Consider the following 25,862-nt stretch of genomic DNA (forward strand, 5'->3'; position numbering starts at 1 on the left):
TTTTTTCGATTTAAGGTTTAAAATATTACTTGTAATAATAAAAATTATATTAATATATAAATAAATTTTGAACCAACATATAAATCTTAATTTATATATAAATTTTGCTGTAATATATAATGTGATAGTGATACGTGAATTTTATTTTAGTGCAATTATATAGTTTAAATTTTTATTTTATTCAATTGTGCACGTTACATTTCAAATTTAATTTAATTATATACATTTAAAAATAAATATATACATTCATTTATTTTAAAGTTGGATAAATTTATTTGTTTATATATGAACATTGCATTATATAAATACGAAACTGATTTTAGTAATTTATGAAAATTGAATTAAATCCTCGAGATTTAATTGTCAAAAACTCTTTTACACAACGTAAATAATAGAAAAAATAAAACGTTAACGAAAATAAAATACCTACAACTTGAAGCTTTACAGACAATGATAAAAATTGTATTACGAAACCTTTCATAGTGAGTGGCATGATTACACACCTTATAGTGGCCAAACCAGGGACAAGCAAGGGTCTTGGGAAAATTTTCTTTTAGCCTCTCCCAAAAATATAAATAATTTAAATTAAGTTTTTTTGCTTTTGAATAAATAGTAATTTTCTATTTTTGGCACCTCTAAAAATATAAGCAATATAATTTAAGTATTCTAACGAAAAATTAACATTGGGTCCTTGGTCCCTCCAAAATTTTATAATTTTATCTCGACCCCTAAATAAAATTGCCCACAGACGCCTTAAAACCTTTATAATTGAAGAAAAAATTACGAAAATGTAGTAAACATCAATTATAAAGAAAATGTTCTCAACATCCCTCCACATGAAAGGAAACAAAAATGAAGGAAAATAAATAATAGTCTCACATTATCTGCTAGAAATGGTGCATCTCCCCCCCCCCACATAATGTCTCTAATCAGCCACATACAAGCTCGCTGCCACGGAACAACCACCGTTGACGGGCACTGACCATCGGAGGCTCCTCAAGTCCATGCCGCTTCCTTTTTACAGGAAGTATTCAGGTGTCCTCCGAGTCACATCGGGCTCTCCTCTCCTAGGAGCTGGCTCAAACTGAATGAATGTATGAGCCTTGCAATCATCAACTTCCAAGATGGAAGCCATGTTTCCGCATCGATAACAATAATTTGGTGCGCTGAATATAGTAACAACGTTTTGTTCCTGCCAAAGCAACGATATGAATTACAGGAATCTCGTCTCTTAAAAAAGAGGAAGTACTTACATGACCCCAGTTGAACCCTTCCATCACCAGTTGATGAGCTCAAGCAATGAGTTTCAAACTGTTTTTGTGGTTAAATTGCTCAGATATGTCCTGTAAGTGCCATAAAAGTTATATATATAGCACACACCAAAGAATGCAAAAAGAAAAAAGAAAAAGAAATGAATAGTAATACTTGGCCAAAGGTATATCCGGCACCCCTTGGAGAAATACCCCAACCGCAACGATCATCGGGGTCGGACCACAATAAATCACACATGGGACCTTCATGAGGAACCTCTTGAACACGGTCGAAATTACGTATGTTGTCCAAGGTTTCAATTGCTGGGGATAACCCACCATGGAGACAGAAAATTTCAGATTCCACCTTCAATAAACCAGAAACTCTGCAGCTAAGAGCCATTAACAATGACCAAATGCAAACATAACAAAAAGAAAAAAAAGAACACATTTGCCTATGATTGATTTTTAGGAGTCATAAACTAACAAATGTTTTAATTTCAGGTCAACATCAATTGATAAATAATAAAAGGGTAAACTACACTTGTAGTCACCCAACTATTCATTTTTTTTTCTTGGTCATCGGTTGTTAAATGGCTGATGGAAAGATGACGTGGCAGCTTTTAAAATTAGCATAATAGCAAATTTAACCCTCAACATTTATATATTATGTCAATTTAGTCTTGATTCTAAAAAATTTAATCCTTAATGTTTACCTATTGTGTAATTTGTCTTTTTCTTAAATTTGCTTTTCTTTGGAACCCTTTCACCTAAAAAGCTAAAATAAAAAATAAAAAAAAATCTATCAACTAAATTTGGTCGAAAATATACAAAAATTGGAAAGAGTTGAAAATCCAAGATAATAATTTTCATCTTTTCTCATTCTTTTAAAATTAACCCTCAATATCACAAATAAAAGTAAAATTGAAAAAAAAACAAATTACACAATATGTAAATGTTAAGGGTTAATTTTTTTAAAATCAAGACTAAATTGACACAATGTATAAATGCTGAGGTTAAAATTATTATTATGCCAATTTTATAAGCTGCCAAGTTATCTTTCTATTAGCAATTTAATGGCTAGTGACTAAAACAGAAAAATTCAAATAGTTGGGTGACAAAGAAAAAGTTTAATAGTTGGGTGACTATTTTGTAACTCTTCATAATTGGGTGACCATAAAAGAAATTACTAATAGTAAGGTGACTACCAATAAAGTTTACCCATAATAAAAATACTAACCAATGCTGTTAATGGAAAATAATCAAATAGATCAGTGAAAGTCTTCCAAACATTTGCAGTCCCATATCTGCAATCAAAATAAAAAATATAGTGAATCTTGCCATCTAGCATAGAAAACTTAAGAACCCTTTAATGTTAAGTAACTTCACTGCAAAACAAGCTTATATATATATACACACACGTGTATCAGTGTATGTATGCATATATATTCATGAAAGCTGCACATGAACCAACAAATATAACCAGGTTACCTCCCAAGCAGCCAAATTGGGCCTTAAGCTTAATAAACTATAGAAACCAGGTATATATACACACACACGTGTATGTATGCATATATACACATGAAAGCTGCACATGAACCAACAAATATAACCAGGTTACCTCCCAAGTAGCCAAATTGGGCCTTAAGCTTAATAAACTTTAAAAGAATATATATATATATATAGCAAGATTCTAAGATACTCACTTCCTTAGACATTCATCATAAAAGCCATACACTTGAGTAATCTGCACTTTTAAACATAAAAACCATTAACAGGAAATAAACCAGTTAAGTATATGCAATAACGTAATCTTAGGATTTGAAACATAGTAAACCTGACGGCTCTCGTGATTTCCCCTTAGAATCGTAATCCGTTGAGGGTAACGCGCTTTGATGGCTACCAAGAGCTGAATAAAAGTCAATCACAAACAAATTATTAAGTTAAAACCTCGGCACTGCCCAATTAACTGCAATGAATTAAGCTTCTGCACAAAATAATTCACAGAATGAACAATCACCATAATTACAAAAACTATGTTTAAGACTCCACCTTATGTTCTCCAGATTGATTATGGTTACAGAAAAAGGAAAAATCTGTTCGTAGATTATAATTCGGTAAAAGTATCATGGAGGCCCTTGTATTGGAAAGCAGATTGCATTTATCCTCATTACTCAAAAAATGAGCAAATTGGTCCTTACTATTAAAAATTTCATCCATTTCTACTATTAAAAATTGGCGTAATTGACAAAATAACCAAATAGGTTCACGTGGCGTGCCACATGTATCTCATTCTAACGTACAGGGACTAGTTTATAACAGAAGTAATGGATGAAATTTTTAACAGGAGGACCAGTTTGCTCTTTGATCTAACGTACATAGACTAATTTGCCCATTTTAAGTAGAGGGGGCAAAATACAATTCAACTACTAGTACAAGAGCCTCTATAGTACTTTTACCTTATAATTTCATTATTTTAGGAGGTGGTATGTATTTAACATCATGTTTGTTCCAAAATCACTACGAAACATAAATCAACAGAGATAATGTAGGTTCTTAATACAGATCATCACTAGCTAAAAAAGAAAAACAAATCAAAAGCTGGAAACTGGAGACAGTAACTCATACTTACTGTTACAGTTTCAACTGAATAGTAACCTCGGTCAACATAATCTCCCATGAACAAGTAATTTGTATCTGGACACTGGCCATAAAGTTTAAACCAAAAAATGTAATAAGAAAAAGGTAACAATGAAACATAGCTAAAAGAATAGGACAAGGAGGAAAGTTAAGAAACGTATAAGTTTAATTGATGAACAAGTAAAGTCAATACACTAAAAGCCATTGTACATTACATGCATCAGTGTTCAAGTGAATAGCCTAATACCATACACAAAAGTAATGAAAACTTTATAGAGCAGGAATATAATTAGATATGCATGAAGGGTTTTATCGCCATGTATGAATGCTAGACAAGACCAAATCACTACATAACAATTAGTATATCTGAAACACAAATCAGTAGCCTCAATCAGGAAAAACCACCTTCCCTCCAATTCGAAAAAGCTCTGCAAGATCATGAAACTGTCCATGAATATCACCACATATTGTAACAGGGCTTTTAACAGGCTGTGTGTTACACCCACCAAGAAAAAAAAAATCAAGTCATAATAAGTCCACCATTCATGCATTTATTCAAACAGTTTAAGAGCTCTGTTAGTAACACTTAAAACTTAAACTTAATCAAGAAGTAGATACACCTGGACATTGCTTTCATCCCTTAATATCTCCTTAGCCTTGTCACATAGCAGCTTAATCTAATTTAAAACACACAGAAAATCACAATAAGATAACTTTACAAAAGAGAAAAAAAGGGGTAAGCCATAAATAAACATATTAACATGTATAAAGATTGTTAAAAGAATTAGCAATAGGAAGAGGTAAAGTAAAGAAAAAAAAAGGAAAAGGAAAACTCATCCAAGTGAATAAAGTTGATAGTTTTTGAAAAGATAAAAGAAATTTAGAACAAAAGAGGGAAAAAAAAGGTTATACTTGAAAACTAAATTGCATTCTTTAATAAACTTTAAAAATAGTGATTATATATCATTGCCTTAGAATATTAAAGAAGATAAAGCGTAACCACATCATCACATGATATAGGCGATTCTAAATGGTTCATATACTCATTAGCATATCATCTACCTCGCAAAAAGTTAAAAGTGATACTTGCAAATCACTCGTCACCAAATAATGATGAGATTTGAACCTAATTGTACGAATTCATATTGACAATAATCAATGTATTTATTTCCTTGGAAAAAACATCAATTGCTTGAGAATGTTTAAATTAATACATTTCCAAGATTCGAATTTGTCTTCTCGCCGAAACTGTTCAGAATAAATAGCTTTTCATCAAACATCAGAAAAAAGAAGAAGCAAAATTAGAAATTTGATTCCACAAACATCTGCTTTTTTTTTCCCTCTAGCAGATAAAATAAATTTAACCAAATATATAGAAAAATCACAACAACAAAAAAATTGATCAATTGAAAAGAAAAATCCACAGATCAATAAGTAAATAAATCAATTCTAAAATAGATTCATTTCATTATAGAATGAAAAATAAAAATACCTCTTGCTCCGATAAGGGCTTACACTGCATCAGCTGAGAAATCTGTTTATCCAAATTATCATGTGAATTCAAACCCACCGAAGATTCCATTTCTTTTAATTATTCTTTAACCTTAGATTCCCAAAGTTTTCTCAAACTTATTAATTCAAAAGAAAAATATAACTTGATTTTTTTTTTCTTAGAAAGAAAAATGAGATCAAATTGTGCAGATTTCAATTTGTAAAAAAAAAAATTGATTTCTACAATTAATTTGATCATTAATGATTTCTCTACTTTTAGATACCTTAAAAATTCAGTCCAACGAATAACAAATTCCGCTTATTCTGTTAAGAAATTTTATGTGATCTTTTTATATGTAAAAATTCAGTCCAACCAGCAATTTCATATGCCACCTAATTTTAAATGCATTGAAGTTATGACTAAAAAAGAGCTAGATTTGAATTATTGTTTGGTAAACTATTAAAACAGTTACTTTTGTCACTTACGTTTGAAATGTTATATTATACTCACTTACGTTATCGTGTTATAATATTTTAGTCACTGAGTGTTAATTGTCGTTAAAGGTGTAACGGTAAGCTGATCTGGCAAGTTAAATCATCATTTCAAACGAAAATTTTAGATTAATTTATACAATTTGTCCCTATATTTTTTTCATTCTGAACAGTTTAATTTTTTTCTTTTATGTTCTTTGAACTTTCAATTTTTTTCTTTATTTTCCACTCTCTTCTCTTTCTCCCTCTGTTTTCCTCCTTTCTCCATTTCTTTTAACGTAGTTTTTCTATGTTTTTCAATTGTTAAAACTAGTCCGTAAACATTTTTTGAACAATTTAATTTTTTTCTTTTTGTTTCTTTATTTTCCTTTTCTTCTTCCCCTTTATTTTTCTCTTTTCTTATATTCTTCACTACAGAAACATAAATTTTGCTCACCAAAGACTAGGTTATTGAGAGATCCAAATTGGTTTCAACTACGCCTTTTCTTTTTTTCATAAACATAAAAAAGTTTTAACAAATGAAAAACATAGAAAAACTACGTTAAAAGAGATGGAGAAGGGAGAAAAACAGAGAGAGAAGCATAAGAGAATGTAAAATAAAGAAAAAAATGAAGTTAAAATAACGTAAAAGAAAAAATTAAATTGCTCAAAGCGAAAAAATATGAGGACCAATTGTATAATTTAACTTAAATTTTTTGTTTGAAATGATGATTTAAAGTGTCACGTCAGTTTACCGTTACAACGTTAACGGCAATTAACGATTCAGTGACCAAAATATTACAACACGTTAACGTATGTGACTAAAATGTAAAATTGCAAACATAAGTGACTAAAATGTAACCTACAGTAAACAAAAGTTACTATAAGTCATTGGGCTGTTAATTTTTTTTTTAAAGGCTTGCAAGCTTCAAGCATCAATTTCATAATCGATATTGTGGATTAGTACTCATCAATGAGTAGAAGAACATACCTTAGATCAAAGTTGATCTGATAATCAATGTTGGAGATCGAATAAAAAAGTTGTTTGGATTTTGGCTCGTAAATTTGTGACAGTAAAAGTTGTTCTATTGAAAAACTGAACCATAGAAGAGAAGGGGAAAGAGAGCTTTCAATTCTTGTAGGCACCGCGTTACAAATGGAGAAGACTATACATCAACGATTTTAACAATCCAGTGACTTAAATAAAAACTTTTCAATAGTTATGTGACCATTAAATAAATTTTTGAAGTTGAGTGACCAAAACATAAACTTATTAATAGTTTAGTGATATTTTGTATAATTTAAGCCTTATTGGTGTAATCCCCCTCTCTCAATTTATAACTCTTTTCGATTTTAAAAACACTTTTTAAAAATGTTTTGGTTAATATTTTTTATGATAAAAACTTATAGTTTATATATATATATATATATATTTTTTTTTATTTTTTAGAGGGTCAATATGTAGTTTGCTCATTAAACTTGTCTAAAAACTCTTAGTTGATACCTGAATTTTTTGTACTTAATTGGTACCTGAATTTGAAAATTTTCACACACAACACATTGTCCCAATTCGTTAACAACATTAACTTTTTAAAGGTTAATATATAGTTTGTCCCCCGAACTTATCAAAAAGTACCTAAATGATACATGAATTTGTCTAAAAATATATATTTTTAAAGTTTTTAATTTAATTCATGTCCACAATGTGTCATACTGAGAGGTTGCCACATGTCATCATTAGATTGGCCATTAGTGTTACGTCAGCACAAACTAACGGTGTTAGTGTGGATGTACCAATCTAGGTGACAGAATACAAGTTTAAGTACCAACTAAGTATTTTTGGACAAGTTTAAGGGGCAAACTACATATTAACTATTTTTTAGATGACAAAGAAAAATAATACTAAAAACACATTCAATATATTATTATTTTTAAACAAAAAATCGAACCGATATAAGGTTGAAAAGTTTAAGCCTAAGCTCAGACCACGAACAAGCAATATAATGATATAAAAGAACTACAATGGTAAAGTTACTTTGTAATAATGTTGCCAACGATATATGAATTCTATAGTGGGTGATTATGTTCAAATTGACCTATCCATGAGCTAAGTCAAGTCGGGTTGTGGCTTGATTCTAAAAAATTCAAGCCCAAACTCATTTTCTATTCAACCCGCTCAAAATACTTGTTTCATTATTCATAATCTAATAAAATATTAAAAATACATTTTTATATTAATGTTGTATATATTTATAAGTAAATTTAAATTAAAAAAAACAATTGTTGAAATTAAATTTGACCTAGGCTAGACTGAAACATAAAAATCTTATCAAAATTCAACCCAAATTGGATCGAACCTAACAAGTCGAATGAACTGTTTGATCCATGAACATGTCTAGTTCAAAGTCATGATGTTATATTCAAATCATTGGCTTCGATTTACTTGTTATTTATATAAAATTTGTATATAATATTTTATTGGGTACAATTGATATAAGCATTTTAATCGGGCAAGCATCCACCATTACCAATTATATCAACAACATTATTTTTATTTTTTATAAATCATTTACTTCTACTCATAACCCATGCCGACATTTAAAATGGAAGAAAACCGTGCTTAAGTACGCTCGAATTCATGTGTTTCTAGTAGTTATAATTAGGGGCAGTGACCCTAGCCCCTTAAAATGTACGAAATTGCTTTTGGCCCTTTAAAATTTACAAGATTTTAATTTAATAAAAAGTAAAATTACACTTTAACCCCTCCAAAAACATAAAAATTTGTTTTAATCTTTGAAAATTATAAAGATATAAGCTATTAAAATTGTGAAATTACATTTTAGCTCTCATAAAAATATACAACTTCATGTCAACCCCCAAATTTCTTTTCTAATCTGGTCCCTAATTACATTTATAACAATCTCAACTAAACTATAACTCAATCGTCATTATTTCGACATGTTAAATATAATTAATAGAGGATGTAATTTATATAAACATCTATAACATATGGAATATTTTTTTAATATTACTTTAATTTATGACAAATGCAATGGATTAATTGTTAATTAAACAAATTTTAGAGTTAAACTGATTATATATATATATATAATGGATTTTTGTTTTGAGGAATATAAATGAGATTGTTACAACTATAACATATTATTCACAAACAGTTTTTCTAACATATTTTTAACCCAATACCATGAAATTGTCTTAATAAATAATTTCAAAAATTTATGGATTTGATTGTAATAGATAATATTTAAGATGCTTTTGAATATTACACGAGTAAAAATACACACATTTTAAAAGGTTGACTTTTAAAAATATTTAAAATTTCATAAGTTTAAATTTAGGGTCTGTTTGATTGCCAATAAAATATTTTCCGTAAAATGATTTCAGGAAAATGTTTTACTTTTCTGTAAAATGATTTACTGGAAAATATTTTCTGATGTTTGATTGAATCTGTGTAAAATATTTTCGGCTGTTTGGCAGATTTCCTGGAAATATTTTTCGAAAAAATTGTTTTTACATATATTGATATATATTAATAAATTTTTATATTTTAAATTATTTTACATATATTGCAATGATTTATTTATAATAATACTCAATTATTAAGCCACAATATTAATCGTTATAAATTGAAAAAAATTAATATCAAATAAATTATTTGTAATTGTGTTAAAAAACAAGTATTGAATAATTAAAAAATAAGTTACTGGAAAATCGATAAATAGAAGCAATTTTCTACCGGAAATGAAGGAAGGAATGAAGGAGGCGATAGAGAGGAGAGCACGGAAAATGTCTTACGGAAATTGAAAGGGTAAGACATTTTCCCTAAAATGTAACCCATTTTCCTTTGTTTTGGAGTTCATTTTCCAAATGAAAAATGTTTTCCGCCAATCAAACGCTGGAAAAGTTGGAAATGATTTTCCGGAAAGTCAATTCCTTCAATCAAACAGACCCTTAAACACAATCTTACAAAAACTATATTTATATATATAGTTGAGTTGTTCATGGCCTTAAGCCGGGTTCTAATAAAATTTTAGATCCGTTTGATAGTTTGGGCCAAAAAATGGGCTTAAATTTTTGTCCAAATTCGACTCGAATAAAAATTCTAAAATTCAGACTTAGTCCAGCTTGCTCGTATTAATTTTTTTAATTTTTATTTTTTATATAAGAAAATTAAAAAAACAATACAATACACCAAATATACTAAAAATATTAAAATAAATATTTCCCAACAAATTGGAAATAAATTAAAAAAGTATTTATACTTAAATAACACTAAAATAAGTACAACTTAACAAGCAAATACCTTTAAAATCTAGCAAATTTAACAATAAAACAAGTGTTATACAATATCTAAACATTAACAACAAAATAGTAATAACATAATAATGAAAATGTAACAAAACAGTGGTAAAAAGTGAGAAAACAACAACAATTTTTTATTGTAAATTTGGACCGAGCCAGAGCAAAAAAATATTATCCAAAACCCAACTTATTTCTTAAACGGTCTTATTGTTTACCCAAATTCATTTTCAAGCACATCACCAACTCTTTTATATATATATATATATTGGAATGATTCTTTTTCTTGCATAAAATTTGCTTGCTTTCAACTTTTGTAGAAAGCAAAGAGATGTCAAGAAAAAGAAAAAAGAATGATGTGATTGACTATTTGAAACAACTTTTCCATTAAGGACTAAGGACTAGTATTTAAGGACTATTATTTTCTTAATTATTTTTAATTTATTCTTAATCATAACTTTGAATTTTTTTTTCACTTTAATAAAAATTGAGATTTAATTTTAATATTTAAAAAAGTTAAAGTTAAAATTTTTAATTTTTTTAATTCGAAAATCTTAATTTAATTGTTAACACCATTATTATTTTTTGACAATTTTTTTGACTTAATATATTTATTATTTATAAATAATATAACAAATTATATAAGAACAACTTAATCAGTAGGCTAAATTAACAATTTTAATAACAAAATATTTAAAATTTATTTTATTTAAATATAATGACAAAATCTCAAATTTTAAGTTAGAGAGTTTGATAAAATATTTTAATGGTGGCATCTATTTAAAGGTCCCAATATAGTGGGAGATCATGAGATCTTTTGTTGATTATGCTACATAGGATTTGTATTTAAAAACGCGAGTTTACTTTTTAATCAATTCAACCGATTTCAATACTAAAGAAGGAGAAACTGATATCTAGAGAAAAATAACATTTTCGGTAGCTGATTTAATAGGTTCTAAGTCCCCAACATAATTTATTGATTTCAATACTAAAGAAGGAGAAACTGATATCTAGAGAAAAATAATATTTCCAGTAGCTGATTTAATAGGTTCCAAGTCCCCAACATAATTTATTGATTTCTAACGTGGCTTGATCAAACGACTCAAGTCTCCTCATTTCTGTTTTTTAACCACAACCGTTGATTTAAAAAAGATCATAACTATAATAAGCTCTCGTTCCTAAAATATCCGGGCTTAATTTGAACTCTCAAAAATAAATTATCTTAAATTCATGATTTTTAGTAATTTGGGGGAGTAATGAGGTAATTGCATAACTTCACCATTTATTTACAGCGCAGTAAATTCAGTGGCGTAAGTTACCTAATTTGGTGCGTTTTTGAGACCGCTCATTCCCCTTAGCCGCAAATTTTGTACGGACATCTCTAAATTCTAAATTATTTATTTATTTAAAAAATTTCAAAAGTTAATTTCACAGTTTTAATTTAAAAAAAACTGATAGAAGAATAAAAAGAAGGGGAAAATTAGGCAAATGCAGAAACAAAGCGAGAAGAGAAAACTTTTTTGATAAGTAAAAGAAAAAAAAAAGAATAATAAACGAATAATAAATATACAGAGGTTAGAGAGAGAAAGGAAGGTTTTTTTTAATAAAAAATAAAAATTTCATCTTTTATTGCTTCTTCTCAGCTTTGTGTCTGCATAACATTAGGGTTTCTTTCTTTTTTCTTTATTTTTTCCCCCTCTATTTGGATCTTCATTATTTCAACGACAAATTTCAGGGTTCTATCATTCTCCGGTTTTCATCGTTTTCTGGGTACGTAAAAATTAGTTAAATTTATTTATGCATTTGAATCTTTAATGGGTTGTTGGTGTTTTTTCCTTGTTGTTTGTTCTTAGTATTAGCAGATCAATTTTGTTTCTTTACCTTTGAAAAAAAGATGATAGATTTTCATTGGGGATTTCTTGTTGATTATGTGAAAGAGGGGAAACCCTTTGTTTTTTGTTAAATCAATTGAATGAATCGTTGTGTTTTTTTTTTAAAGCGTGGGGTTTTATTTTTTATTTTTACATGGACGTGCTGCATTTGGGTGAGTAATGAAGTAAGATATGATAGCTATTTATCATATTTGTTTTGATGGATTTTGTAATTTATTTTTATGTGATTTGTTCAGGTTTGACGAATTTTCATAGTGGATTTTGACTAAAAAAGGGTTTTGTTTAAAAAATTTGGGATTTTGGTGCTTGTGAATTGTGATGACTACACGAACATCATGGGCAGATATGGCTGCAAATTCTGCAGCTGAGAATGTAGGTTCTGGGTCTTCTTCTGCTAGTAATAGCAAACCTGTTTATGTTCCTCCACATCTCCGTAATCGTCCGCCTTCTGCTGACCCACCTGCTCCTACTTCCACTGGTCCTGCTTCGAGTAATGACCGACCCGGACAAGGTGGATCTCGTTGGGCTGCTCCCAGGAATGATTATGGCAACCGGTCAGGATATGGTGGTGGTGGTCGACTTGGTGGGTGGGGTGGCAGAGGTGGTTGGGATCGTGGGAGGGATAGGGAAGTTAATCCATTTGGAAATGATGATGCAGATACAGAGCAGGCGTTTAGTGAGCAAGAGAATACTGCAATTAACTTTGATGCCTATGAAGACATTCCCGTGGAGACAAGTGGGGACAATGTGCCTCCACCTGTCAATACCTTTGCTGAGATTGACTTGGGTGATGCTCTGAATCTAAACATCCGAAGGTGCAAGTATGTGAAGCCGACACCTGTTCAGCGGCATGCCATCCCCATTGCCCTTGCCGGACGGGATTTGATGGCATGTGCTCAGACTGGCTCTGGAAAGACAGCCGCCTTCTGTTTTCCTATTATCAGTGGAATTATGAGAGGCCAGGTTCCACAAAAACCATTACGTGGAGCACGTACAGTTTTCCCATTAGCTCTTATTCTCTCTCCTACCAGGGAGCTGTCAATGCAAGTGGGTTTCATTTTTTTGACAATTTAAATGATGTGCTTCTATTGACTACTTGGAATTTATATTTGATGACGTTTATTGTAGATACATGAGGAAGCCAGGAAGTTCTCTTACCAAACAGGTGTTAAGGTGGTTGTTGCTTATGGTGGTGCTCCTATTAATCAACAGGTAATTTTTCTCTCCATATCTTTTTCCTTTCAGTTTACGGTTCATTATTCTGTTTTTATATCAATCTGACCTAATGTAGTAGTGCTATAGTTTTGATGCGTCGGTCCCTAAATAGAAAAACAATTGCACTCTAGGTTTGCCGGTCAAGGTGAAACTATCTGCTCTTGACGCAAACAGTAACCTTCTTTAGCTTATTTTGTGTTAGACTCTCAGTTTTCAATTGTTTATATGTTAATATCAGTGTTGTCAGGGGCACAAGGTGCAGTCTAATTGCTCGAATGCTTATATTACCTTGGGTGCAAGAGAAAAAAAAAATGTCTTGCCTGAGTGAAGTAAGGCACAATATGTATATATGTGTATGTATATAAGCTTAACATATATAATTATGATAACAAATTCTATAGAGTGGCCCAATTTGCACAAATTCTATGGAGTGGCCCAATAGGCATTGGTGTGCCTTGACAACATTGATTCACCCTTAATTATTTGGTATCTAGCAACTGTTCTTCAGGTTTCATAACAATTTTGACTTGTTCTACACTCCCAAGGAGGAACTGTTTTCCAGTTTTTTTTTTTTTGGGGGGGGGAGGGGAGTGTTGTGCATGGTTGAGGGACTGCCTATTCTGCTCTTCTTGAAAATATTTCTTTACGAGTTCTGTAAATTTTTCTCTGATAAGTCTTTTTGCTATCTCTAGCATAAAAGATTTGAAACTCCATTATGGTTTTCAGCTGTGCTGATTCTATGCCATCATTTTTGTCTTAAATTGTATGTGTGAACTTTGTGTTAGTTTAAGTTGATGGCATTCTATTTGGACAGTTGAGGGATCTGGAGAGAGGTGTTGATATTCTTGTAGCAACTCCTGGAAGATTGGTAGATTTGCTAGAGAGGGCTAGAGTTTCTCTACAGATGATCAGGTACTTGGCCCTTGATGAGGCAGACAGAATGCTGGACATGGGTTTTGAGCCTCAAATAAGAAAGATTGTGGAACAAATGGATATGCCTCCACCAGGTGTTAGACAAACAATGCTATTCAGTGCCACCTTTCCAAGAGAGATACAGGTTGATCCTGTCTTTGTAAAGAACCCTCCTAGAATTTAAATAATCGATCAGTTTCTCATCGGTTTTCAATGCAGTACTCTCTATAGTATGAAGCTCTTTATTAGATTCGTACATGGCATGCATATGTATTGTAATACTAATTATTTCAGATTATTCTTTGTAACATTATTTGTGCGGGAATTTTAGTTTCTTTTATCGGTAAAAGAGAGCACTGCAGCTGAAATAGTTATTTAGTGAAACTCCATTGCATTCTTGCCACTTGAACTGCAACAAAATTGGTACTACCTTTGAATATTATTTTGAGTGTACGTATCTAGTCTTTTGGTAACTTTTTATGCTTTCAATATTGTTGCATGCAGAGACTGGCCTCTGATTTTCTTGCAAACTATATTTTCTTGGCTGTGGGGCGAGTTGGATCAAGTACTGATTTGATTGTCCAGAGAGTAGAATTTGTTCATGAGTCAGACAAAAGAAGTCACCTTATGGACCTTCTTCATGCTCAGAGAGCAAATGGTGTCCAGGGCAAGGTACTAAACTTTTGGACTTGCGTACTTTATCCTAAGGATCTTGATGGAAATTCCTGTATGGCTCACAGATTAGCTGTATTTCTAAATCATGTCTTTTTCTGGTTTTGTGAATTTGACTGTACCTTATTAGATAACCTTCATAATTTGATCTTGCAGCAAGCTCTTACATTAGTTTTTGTTGAGACAAAAAAGGGAGCTGATTCACTTGAACATTGGCTGTGCATGAATGGTTTTCCTGCAACTACCATTCATGGTGATAGAAGCCAGCAGGTAAATATACATATTTTCATTTTCTTTTTGTATTTTCTTATGCATGGAACTTGTTATAAATTTAATTGTTGTTAGACAAAAAGTGTATTTAAACCCTCAAATGTTTGGTTTTGGCTTCTTTCTTTGCCAGTAAAGCTTTATACTTGTATTTAGGGAAGTTGCTGCAGACATGATGGGTATTTGCAATTTAATGCAATTTTCCTGTTGTTATACGTTTCAGTTTGTTTATGGTACATTAGATAAGAGGTTATCGCGAATCTATTAGCTTCTAGTTGGGAGTTAGACCATAATTCTTAGCAAAATCTTCGTTAGTGCTTTTGGTGTTTTCCCTTTTATCTCCTGGCAGGATGAGGTCACCGTATCCCCCGTTTATATTGCTGTTATTTCTCCTCTTATGCACATTGTCTTAATCATCCACCGGTTTGGTAGTGGTCGCTGTTCTATCCTTTGCATAATTTCTAGCATATGCCAATTTCAGACTTGATTACATATTTGTTCTGTACGGATCTTGTGTGGAACCTTTTTATCCTTTTTCCTTTGGACTTGTATGTCATCTCTGTTAATGGATGTTAATCATCAAAATATCTGTTAGTGGATGCCAAGAATTAACTAACACGTTAGCTTTCAAGTAATATATTGAAATGCAAATTAGGGTCGAGTATGCATATGGTTGCTGTTGGATTTCTACATGAAGGTATATTTCTAATAAATGTGGGTTTATATTCCAAATTATTATTTATTTTTCCGTTGCGAGGTGTCTAAGAATATTTGTTGTAAAATAAATAGTATGGATACCTCCTTTATTCTACTTAACCATGCCTTTGTTTTCACTTTGGAATATTCTTGCATCAATCACAGTGTCCTTACTTTGACATTTATCGTCTTCTTCTCTGCCTTGCCTCCTACGTGTTTTTTATATTTTCTTTCTGCTCTTGTAAGGTATCGTTTTGGCTGTTTGGCCTCACAGTTCTTTACCTCTTGTTAAGATCCCCATTTATTGTGCACATTGCAGGAAAGAGAACAAGCATTACGGTCATTTAAAACCGGTGCTACCCCAATCCTAGTAGCAACTGATGTGGCAGCTCGTGGTCTTGATATTCCTCACGTTGCACACGTGGTGAACTTTGACCTTCCTAATGATATCGATGACTATGTTCATCGAATTGGACGTACAGGGCGTGCAGGCAAAACTGGTTTAGCCACAGCCTTCTTCAATGAGAACAATACTAATATGGCAAAGGCATTAGCAGATCTAATGCAAGAAGCGAATCAAGAGGTACCTGCTTGGCTCACTCGATATGCAGCTCGTTCATTCGGAGGGAGGAATCGTCGTCCTGGAGGAGGAGGAGGCCGATTTGGTGGACGTGACTTTCGAAGGGATTCATCTTACAACAGGGGTGGTTCAGATTACTACAGTGGAGGCAACAACAATTCAGGTGGATATGGTGGAGGCTACGGCGCAAACGTTGCCAGTGCATGGGATTGAGTACACACTTATTTATTTCTACTAGTTTCAGCGTCTAATAGTAGCAGAGCTTCCCTTTCTTTCATAGGGACAATTTTTTCTTTCTTGGGTTTTACTTATATTTTGCTAGCAACATTAGTGATTGTCGTTTTATACGTTAGGAAGGTTTTTACAAGGTGTCGAAGGAGTCGAAGTTGTGTGTATTGTGTTAGTAGGCATTGGTGAAGAAATTCTAACCAAAAAATAGGGGTCACTTCTTACTCCTTTATGTTTTGTTAGGTAATGCAATGGGGCTGTAGAATATGTTGTGGGAGAGAGGCAACATATTGTCTATCTTACCTTATACCTCTTCCTCCCCCTGCCGCTATTGGCGGTAGTGGTTGGTGGGGGTTTAAATCTTGTTTACTATCAGCTGTACTGTACTGTACTGTACTGTAATGGTATAATTGTGAAAACATGAAATCTGGGGGCTCTAAGATTGGACTTGCAGAGAATATATATGGAGCTTGTTTGTCATTCATACTTTTGAGGCTTTTCATGTTTTATTGATGTTGTTTCACATGTTATAAACATGTAGTGGTATTATTGAAACCTTGTAGGGAAGTGAATAAGACAAAACATATTGTATTCATGTTTTCTTTTTTCACTCGTGCAATTGATTTTCCTTTTGGATGAAAGTGGCTCATGACATAATCGTTTTTAAACGAGGTTTAATATATTATTTGGCACTCGAGTATCTGTGTTGTTTTTTTTTATTCAATATGGTATTTATATTTGATAAAAATTATATATTTTGGTATCTAAAGTTAATGGTGTAACTTTTTAATTATGACTTTTTTTAATTATCCAAAGGTAATTTGGATTTTGGGGTTGATTTGATGAAAGTTAATAGTTAATATTATTAGCTAATTATGAATTTTTATCAAATCAAGTTTAAAACTTGAATTAAACTTTAAAAGTTAACAATGTTATCTTTAGGTACTAAAATATACAACTTTTGTTAAATACAAATATTACATCAAATCAAAAAATAACATAAATATCACGTTTAAAAAAAAAGTCAAACTTAAATACCAATTTATATATTAAGCCATTATATTATACTTGATGGTCAAGGTTCAAATTTAGGTAATTATTAGTAAATTGGTTAGTTGATGAGGAACCAATTTGAGTATCAATCCAAAGAACGATATTGAATTTGGTAGAATCGTATTTTTTAAACATTTTTATTTTTAGATTTTTAATACTGTTTTAATCAAATTGGTCGGACTAGCAAATAGATAGTCAATTCTACAACCAATTCGATTCTGAAAACATTGATTGTAATTATATATAGTAAAACTTGAATTTAAATGCGCAAAGTAGGATCTTAACTTTAACCAATAATATTAAGGTCTCGTTCACTTTTTTATACTTAAATAAACATATTTAAATGAATAGTTAATTTTTATTAAAGGTTTATTTAAATAAACTTGTGTTTAAATAAAAGTTAAAAATTAAGGAGTAGTTTAGATAAAAATTAAATAAAAATTATTTACTTAAGTTTAATAAAAGTATTATTTAAATGAGATGGTAATGTTTATGATTTCCTTTTTATTTCAAGTTTTAACGAAAGTTGTCGATTGGTTCTTAATTTCATGTAGCATGTATATTGTTGTCAATGCAGGATGACGTGGGTTCAAATGTGTTGAAGCGCATTATCCTTCTATTTATGGGTTAGGGAAGGACTACGCCTAGTTTTAGGCGTTGTGTCAAAAAGAACATATATAATCAAAACTTATTTTGAAATTGTTCAAAAAAGAGTTTTAACGCAAGCTTAATATCTCTTTCAGTACCTGTATTATAACTAAAAATAGTACAAATATTAGAGTGATAATTTTAACTATAGTACAAGGACTAAAAAAGATATTAAGCCTTTTATGAACAAAAAAATCTATGGGTAATTTATTATGGTTGGTATGACTTTTCATTTTCCATGTATAATCTAAGAAGACAATGTTGTAAACCAATCCACATGGGATATTTTGATTCAACATAAAATTATTAAAATTTCAAGGAGAGATAATTATTTTAAATACAATTGTAAAAGTGTTTGTGGGTTAGGTCGGGTTAGATTCGAGTTAGGTTTATATATGATACCAATATTATATATAATTACTCACTCTCTGATTAACTCGAAATATATGTTTTTAATTTTGTCCAAATTTACTCATATTTGTAAACGGCTAATACAAATATGTTTAGGTTCATCTATATATATATTGTTTTGGTACATCGATTTCAAGCCCAAACTATTTTTAAGATAGATAAACATCTGATTAATAAATCAAAACTTGGGGTTCATTATTATTATTTAATATTTAGTAATTATATGTATATTTTACTATATATATGTTTGTTAAAATTTTAAATTTAATTAGCTTAACGTAATTTTTAATATTTACATTATAATATATGATATTTATTTTACATATGATATAAATTACATAATATATATAAAGTAACATATTATAAATTTGAAAACGGGTCAAACCAAGTTTATGCTTTGAATATGAAAACTCGAGGTAGACCCATGTATTAAATTAACCTAATTTTTTGGTTAAACCTATTTTTAGGCCTAATCAAATATTCAAACCTTTTCAAAACTTAAATGTATCTTCGGGTTTGGAAGTATAACCTAATATTTAAATGAGTCCATTCACAAGTAAAATAAACTCTCTTTTTTTAATTCGAATAAATTCATCTTAATATGAATTTAAATTTAAAACATCTTAAAATATTTTATTTCAATTTGATTACAAAGATATATAAATTTTAATATAAAAATATTATTTAAAAACAATAAAACAATCGAGGTCGAGTTGAACCTAACCTATTTTAAAATAAGATTGTAAGCTGATTCAAATCAACCCATGAACACTGTTAATTATAAAATAAAATTATATATTTTGAGAGTTTTTATTTATTTATTTTTCACTTTTTGAAATCAAAATGAATTTACTTAATATTCATTTTCGTATTATTTTCTATATTATAATTTTGTTAATAAATTTTGAAATATCATATTTTTCACTTTATTAAAATCAAAATGAATTTACTTAATATTTTTAACGATAATAATTAAAAAATTTTAATATATTTGTTTAGAATTATCTGTAATCCCTCTTTAACTCTTAAATAGGGAAATAAATGTACTTCAACGTGCTCGAATCTACATCTTCCTATATAAATAACAATATCGATACCAACCGAGTTAGAACTCAATTCGTAATTATTTAATAAAAAGAGAAAGTGTTGGGAATATTTTACATATGGTTTCAAAGCTTAATTATGTCTCCATCAATCCAAATCTCTGTATTAATTGTACATTGTTATTTCTGTGTCAGGTCGGTCCATTTATCATTTATCAAATAACTAAGAATTTCATCCCTTATTTCAAAGCTTAATAATTTGTATGAAATTACCAAATTGGTCATTATACTTTGATATCATCGAAATTGGTCGGTGTTCATTCATATTTCGTGGACTCTAAATCCAAGTCAAGGAAAATAAACATATTTAAAATATTAAATTTCAAATTATTTTTAAATAAATATTGAATTTACTTTAATAAATCAATTATGGTAGTCTTTTTTTTCTTTTTTGTTACTCGACTATGAAAAGTTAAAAAATAGTCACCCAGCTATAAAAAGTTACAAAATGGTCATCGAACTATTCAATTTTATCTTTTTTGATCACCGGTCGTCTAATATAAAAATAAAAACACCACAAAATTCAATATTGCGAGTGACCAAAAAAGACAAAATTGAATGACTATTTTGTAATTTTTTATAATCGATTGACCAAAAAAGGAAAAGAAAACATAGTCGGTTGTCTACTAATATAGCTTACCTTTAAAATAAAAATTATAATTAAATAAATTCATTTGTTCTTAATTGACGGTTATAAAAACGCTAAATGTCAAATTTACACATGAATTTTGGTAACTTTGAACTGGAACCATTATATACATAAAACTTTGATTGTGGTTCATATGTATATGTTAAAATTTGATTTTAATTCAACAATACACATTTTAAAAATTTAATTCACTTTCATATGCATTAATATAATTGTTTGTGTATGCATTACGTAATACATAAACGTAAAAGGATGCTACTTGATATGTGAAAATTGAATTAAATCAAAGTTCGGTATAAGTACCATTGAAGTGAGTTAGATTGTATTTTGCTCCGTTTGCTAAAAAATGACAAAATAGTCCTCATATGATGTATTAAAGAGTACACTAATCATTTTTGTTAAAAAAAATCGTCCATTTATATTGTTAAAAGTTGACATGGCTGACTGAATAATTAGATAGTTACACGTGACGTGTCACATGTACCTCTTGCTAATATACAACAATCAATTTTGAAATGTAGAAATGAATGAAATTTTAACAGAATGGCCAATTTACCCATTTTTTTAGAAACGAGGATAAAATGCAATCTGACTTTTAATACAGTAGACTCCATGATACTTTTCCTATTAAAATTCATATGTAGTTTTAGTATTTATTTGCATATAAAGTATGGGTAAACTACAGCAATAGTCATTCAACTATTAGTAAATTTCTTTTTTGGTCACCTAATTATTAAATTTTGTCATTTTTGGTCACTAGCTGGCTAACAATGACAACTTTCAAAAATGACATAATAGTAATTTTAACGCTCAACATTTGTACGTTGTGTCAATTTAGTTTCGATTCTACAAAATTTAACCCTCCACATTTACACATTGCGTAATTTAGTCTTTTTGTAGTTTTCTTTTTCTACGTAACTCTTTTACTTAAAAAGTTAAGAAAAAAAATAAATTTATAAACTAAAATTGATTGAAAAAAAAAGAAAAGAAACACCCAGAAATCCAAATTAATAGTCTTCATATTTTCTTATTCGTTTAAACTTAACTCTCAATGTCACAAAGAAAAGAAAAGCTATAAAAAAGACTAAATTACACAATGTGTAAATGTTGAGAGTTACAATTGGTGTTATTTCAATTTTAAAAGCTGCTACCCTTACCGAGCTGATGGCCAAAAAGATCAAATTAAATAGTTAGACGACTATTTTGTAATTTTTAATAATTAAGTGATCAAAATAAAAATTTACTTATAATCAGAATGATTGTTAGTGTAGTTCAGGTGAATAATTTTTAATTTCTCCCTCTTACACCACCCTTTAAAGTGGATTTTGATTAGGGGTGCTTATGGGCGGGGCGGCCAAGCGTGGCCCGAAATATGGGAGGGTTCGGGTAAAAATATAGGCCCGAAATATGAGTTTGGGCAAAAAAAAAGACTCGTTTAGAAAACGGGCCGAGCCTCGGGCACCACTTTTTTTGGCCCGGGCCTGGCCCGAATATATAATAAATATTTTTATTTTTTTATTTTTTATTTTTAAAATATTTTTAAAATACTTTTTTTTTATTTTTTATTTTTAAAATAAAATTTTAGTGTTTATTAAAAAAATAGACCGAGTTGAGCCGGGCTTAAAGAATTTTTCTCGGGCCGGATCTGGACAAAATTTCAGGCCTATATTTCATCCCGGGCCGGGCCCAGGCCTAGGATGCGAACTGAAATTTTTTTGAGTTCAGCCTAAACCCAGCCTAACCCATGAGCACCTCTGGTTTTGACTCAACAATTGTAAACAATGAAAAGTCATTCAAACTTGTTTGTCTTGTAATAAGACTTTTTGTCATTGATTAACATTAAAATTAAAATTAAAATCCACTCAAGAAAATCTTAACATTAAATGAAAAATTGAAGGAAACCCAAAATTTAAAGAAGTTAGTTGGTGAAATTGGGTCCATCACCAGCTATGCCGCTTGCGTGTTTACTCTTCAGTTAAGACTTTAAAGACTTTGCCAAATTTAATTCTTTTTTAAGGGTTTGAGGATGATGAGTTGATGATGAGATTGGGGTTTCTTAAAAGGAATTAAATTATAGTAGGTTTTGATTCTTATCCATGAATCTTAGGTTTTAAATCATGGAACAATCTGTTTCACATCAGTCATCTAATGCTCTCAGAGGGTTTCGAGTTCAAGCTCCATTGGTAAGCTCCAACTTTATCTTCTTCTTCTTCTTTTTTTTATTCCATTTCTTTTAATTTTTTATGAGATACACTGTTGATGAATTCAATGAAAACATGAATTTGAATATACCCATGGTGTTTGCTTTTCAGGGTTTTAGTTTTAATGAAAATTTGAAGATACCAGATTGAGAATTGTTACTTAATAGGGAAATTGGGATTCTAAAATTCTAGAATTTGATAGGGGCTTAGTGTGCTGTAAAATGGGTTCTTTGTGTTCAACGTTATCTACCATTGTTTTGGCGGCAATTTTGAGATTTATGAATGCATAAACAGGAACACCATTTTTCTATTTTTGTTTTCTTTTGTAGTTTGCAACTTCGGCTTTTTCAGATTTTATGCTATGTATTTGGATTCTGCATTTTAAACTCCTGCAGCTTAGGCGTTTTATGTTCCTTTCATATAAAGCTTTGGAGTCTTTTTTCTGTTCAATTTTGATGAAGATTTTATTTTGTTTCTGCTTGAAAGGGAATGGAATTTGGTCCTAAATTATGCTGGCTTTGGTATTGTTCATATACTTTTTCTTCTTTTAGTTGATATTTTAAAGAGTGATTACTTAAGAGATAGTGCTCTGCATTTTGTTGCCTGGCTTTATTTATATACTCTTAAGTTATCTTCCAATTTGCTACTACCATTATATAGGAAGAACTATGGAGGAGCCTCTGTGGGTTCTTCTTAGTTTTCTATGAGGGGTAGATTGTGGCTTCGTTCTTGATAAACAGTTTTGTTTGGACTTGGTTAATTGTATTGCATGATTGATGTGTTTTTCTCAATAAAAGGGAACATTTCACTTGCAATTCTGTTTACTAATTATCTCATCACAGCAAATAATTATGCAGGCGACAGATCTTATCAATGAACCAATGTGTTTATACTAAGCAGTCAAAATAATTTGTTAAAGGTCAATGTACCGAAAAGAAACCCTAAAGGAGTTGTTGGCTCTAAACCATTAGCTTGCACTCAGGTCCAATAGTTATCTGATATGTTCGAAGCCTATTTTATCTGGTGATTCTGTGTTTGGGGATCCAGAGACTCCAGCACTTATGATGTTAATCCATTAGATGGTACTAACATGCAATGTTCCGCCTCATTTGTTTGTGACAGGTCATGTCAAGGATTCATATTAGTATATATTAGTTGGCCATCTCTATCATTTCAAGCTTTTAGGTTTGGTGATGCCCTCAAATGTTCGAAACTTAAATGCTTAATTTCTGGACTGAGGCTGATAAATTGTTCTGTGTACTTCCTCTTGTGTAAATTCATTGGAGTGTTCCTCAAGAATTTGATCTCCTGCCTAACATAGGAAGTTAAATTTAATTGTTTTTTAGTTGAAGGAAGATCTTAACATCAAGGTAGGTCAACTTAAATAGCATATTGGACGACACCTGTGGACTCATAACTTGCCTTCAGCCTCTGAAGCTTTAGGTAGAATTCTCTTGTCACAATGTGGACATCTAGCACATGCCACGCTATCTTAAACAGCTTTTCATAAGAAACAAACCGATAATCAGGGTAGGAGTTGATCAACTGGTCACTTCTGTTTTTTCTTGAGAAAATGTGAAAGCTTTTGTTTCATCAGGAAATGATAAAATTTGCTGCCATTTGTTGACATTCTATATAAGTGCACGAATTGCAAGTAAGGTAGGCACAATGAATGATTAATGATGGATCCAATATGAATAGTTTCTCAAAATTTTCCTGCTGTACATCTTTATCATATTCTGATGTTCATTTACAAACTTTTTCAGGTTGATTCTGTATCTTGCTATTGTAAAGTGGATTCTGGATTGAAGACAGTTGTTGAGGCAAGAAAATTTGTCCCGGGATCAAAGCTTTGTATCCAGCCTGATATCAATCCCAATGCTCACAAGAGTAAAAGCTCTCGCAAAGAGAGGAGTCGAGTCCAGCCACCTCTCCTCCCTGGCCTTCCTGACGATCTTGCCATTGCATGTCTGATTCGAGTTCCTCATGCTGAACACAGAAAACTCCGCCTAGTTTGTAAGAAATGGTATCACCTTTTGGCTGGTAACTTCTTTTTTTCTCTTAGGAAAAGTCTTGGAATGGCAGAAGAGTGGGTTTATGTCTTGAAAAGAGATCGTGATGGAAAGATATCATGGAATGCCTTCGATCCTATCCATCAGCTATGGCAGCCACTTCCTCCTGTTCCAAGGGAGTACTCTGAGGCACTTGGTTTTGGTTGTGCCGTTCTAAGTGGCTTCCACCTGTACTTGTTTGGAGGAAAGGATCCACTAAGGGGGTCAATGAGACGAGTTGTTTTCTATAGTGCTCGGACAAACAAGTGGCACAGAGCACCAGGTATGCTTCGAAAATGTCATTTCTTTGGTTCCTGTGTAATAAATAACCGCCTTTATGTGGCTGGCGGAGAATGTGATGGAATTCATAGGACTTTACGCTCTGCTGAAGTTTATGATCCTAACAAGAACAGATGGAGTTTTGTTCAAGATATGAGCACTGCTATGGTACCTTTCATTGGGGTAGTTTACGATGGAAAGTGGTTTGTAAAAGGTCTGGGGTCTCATCGCGAAGTTATGAGCGAAGCATACGATCCTGAATCTAATTCCTGGTCTGCTGTTAGTAATGGGATGGTTTCTGGTTGGCGCAACCCTAGTATCTCTTTAAATGGAAAGCTCTATGCCCTGGATTGCCGTGATGGATGTAAGCTTAGGGTGTATGATGGAGCCACAGATTCATGGAATAAATTTATTGATAGTAAGCTCCATTTCGGGAGTTCTCGGGCTTTGGAAGCTGCTGGCCTAGTTCCTCTCAATGGCAAACTTTGTATCATTCGCAATAACATGAGCGTAAGTCTCGTTGATGTTTCCAGTCCAGACAAACAGGTCGAAAGCAACCCTCAGCTTTGGGAAAACATTGCCAGTAGAGGTCATTTCAGGACTCTCTTTACAAATATATGGTCGAGTATAGCAGGCCGAAGTAGCTTGAGAAGTCATATCGTTCACTGTCAGGTTCTTCAAGCATGAAAAAGGGGAATTATAGTTCTTTTATCCATGTTAAAGTTTCCTGCATTTTTTTATTCAAATCTTTTTTTGTATACCGACATTTTGTGGTTCAGCTCAGCACCACCTCCTGAATGGAAAAGCTGAATATTTATTCTTCTGTTACCTTT

At 31.1% G+C, this 25,862-nt stretch overlaps 2 protein-coding genes and 1 pseudogene across 3 annotated transcripts; 2 read left to right on the plus strand and 1 right to left on the minus strand.

The window, feature by feature from the left end:
- Positions 1-780: 780 nt before the first annotated feature.
- On the minus strand, positions 781-5,678 carry LOC121225297 (serine/threonine-protein phosphatase PP2A catalytic subunit-like; annotated as a pseudogene).
- A 5,923-nt stretch (positions 5,679-11,601) lies between these two features.
- LOC121225298 (DEAD-box ATP-dependent RNA helicase 37) lies at positions 11,602-17,118 on the plus strand. Its single transcript, XM_041109542.1, has 7 exons — positions 11,602-11,942; positions 12,301-13,111; positions 13,193-13,276; positions 14,094-14,336; positions 14,696-14,863; positions 15,020-15,133; positions 16,146-17,118. Exons 2-7 carry the CDS (start codon positions 12,383-12,385, stop codon positions 16,617-16,619), a joined length of 1,812 nt encoding a protein of 603 aa, XP_040965476.1. The 5' UTR covers positions 11,602-11,942; positions 12,301-12,382; the 3' UTR covers positions 16,620-17,118.
- A 5,260-nt stretch (positions 17,119-22,378) lies between these two features.
- LOC107945489 (F-box/kelch-repeat protein At1g55270) lies at positions 22,379-25,857 on the plus strand. Of its 2 annotated transcripts, none has more exons than XM_016879521.2 (2): positions 22,379-22,681; positions 24,466-25,857. In XM_016879521.2, exons 1-2 carry the CDS (start codon positions 22,616-22,618, stop codon positions 25,714-25,716), a joined length of 1,317 nt encoding a protein of 438 aa, XP_016735010.2. In that variant the 5' UTR covers positions 22,379-22,615; the 3' UTR covers positions 25,717-25,857. The 2 variants fall into 2 exon arrangements, with proteins under 2 accessions (XP_016735010.2, XP_040965477.1); XM_041109543.1 differs by lacking the exon at positions 22,379-22,681 and adding an exon at positions 24,196-24,358.
- Positions 25,858-25,862: the final 5 nt, after the last annotated feature.

This window comes from Gossypium hirsutum, chromosome D13 (genome assembly GCF_007990345.1).
Source record: "Gossypium hirsutum isolate 1008001.06 chromosome D13, Gossypium_hirsutum_v2.1, whole genome shotgun sequence".
Lineage (NCBI taxonomy): Eukaryota > Viridiplantae > Streptophyta > Magnoliopsida > Malvales > Malvaceae > Gossypium > Gossypium hirsutum.

What these genes read in the sequence shown, in the direction of transcription:
- LOC121225298 (XM_041109542.1), top strand. Translation starts at nt 12,383, where the DNA reads ATGACTACACGAACATCATGGGCAGATATGGCTGCAAATTCTGCAGCT. An exon ending in CCAGGGAGCTGTCAATGCAA is followed by an intron (nt 13,112 to 13,192) that starts GTGGGTTTCATT and finishes CGTTTATTGTAG; the next exon opens with ATACATGAGGAAGCCAGGAA. An exon ending in GTGCTCCTATTAATCAACAG is followed by an intron (nt 13,277 to 14,093) that starts GTAATTTTTCTC and finishes CTATTTGGACAG; the next exon opens with TTGAGGGATCTGGAGAGAGG.
- LOC107945489 (XM_016879521.2), top strand. Translation starts at nt 22,616, where the DNA reads ATGGAACAATCTGTTTCACATCAGTCATCTAATGCTCTCAGAGGGTTT. An exon ending in TTCGAGTTCAAGCTCCATTG is followed by an intron (nt 22,682 to 24,465) that starts GTAAGCTCCAAC and finishes AAACTTTTTCAG; the next exon opens with GTTGATTCTGTATCTTGCTA.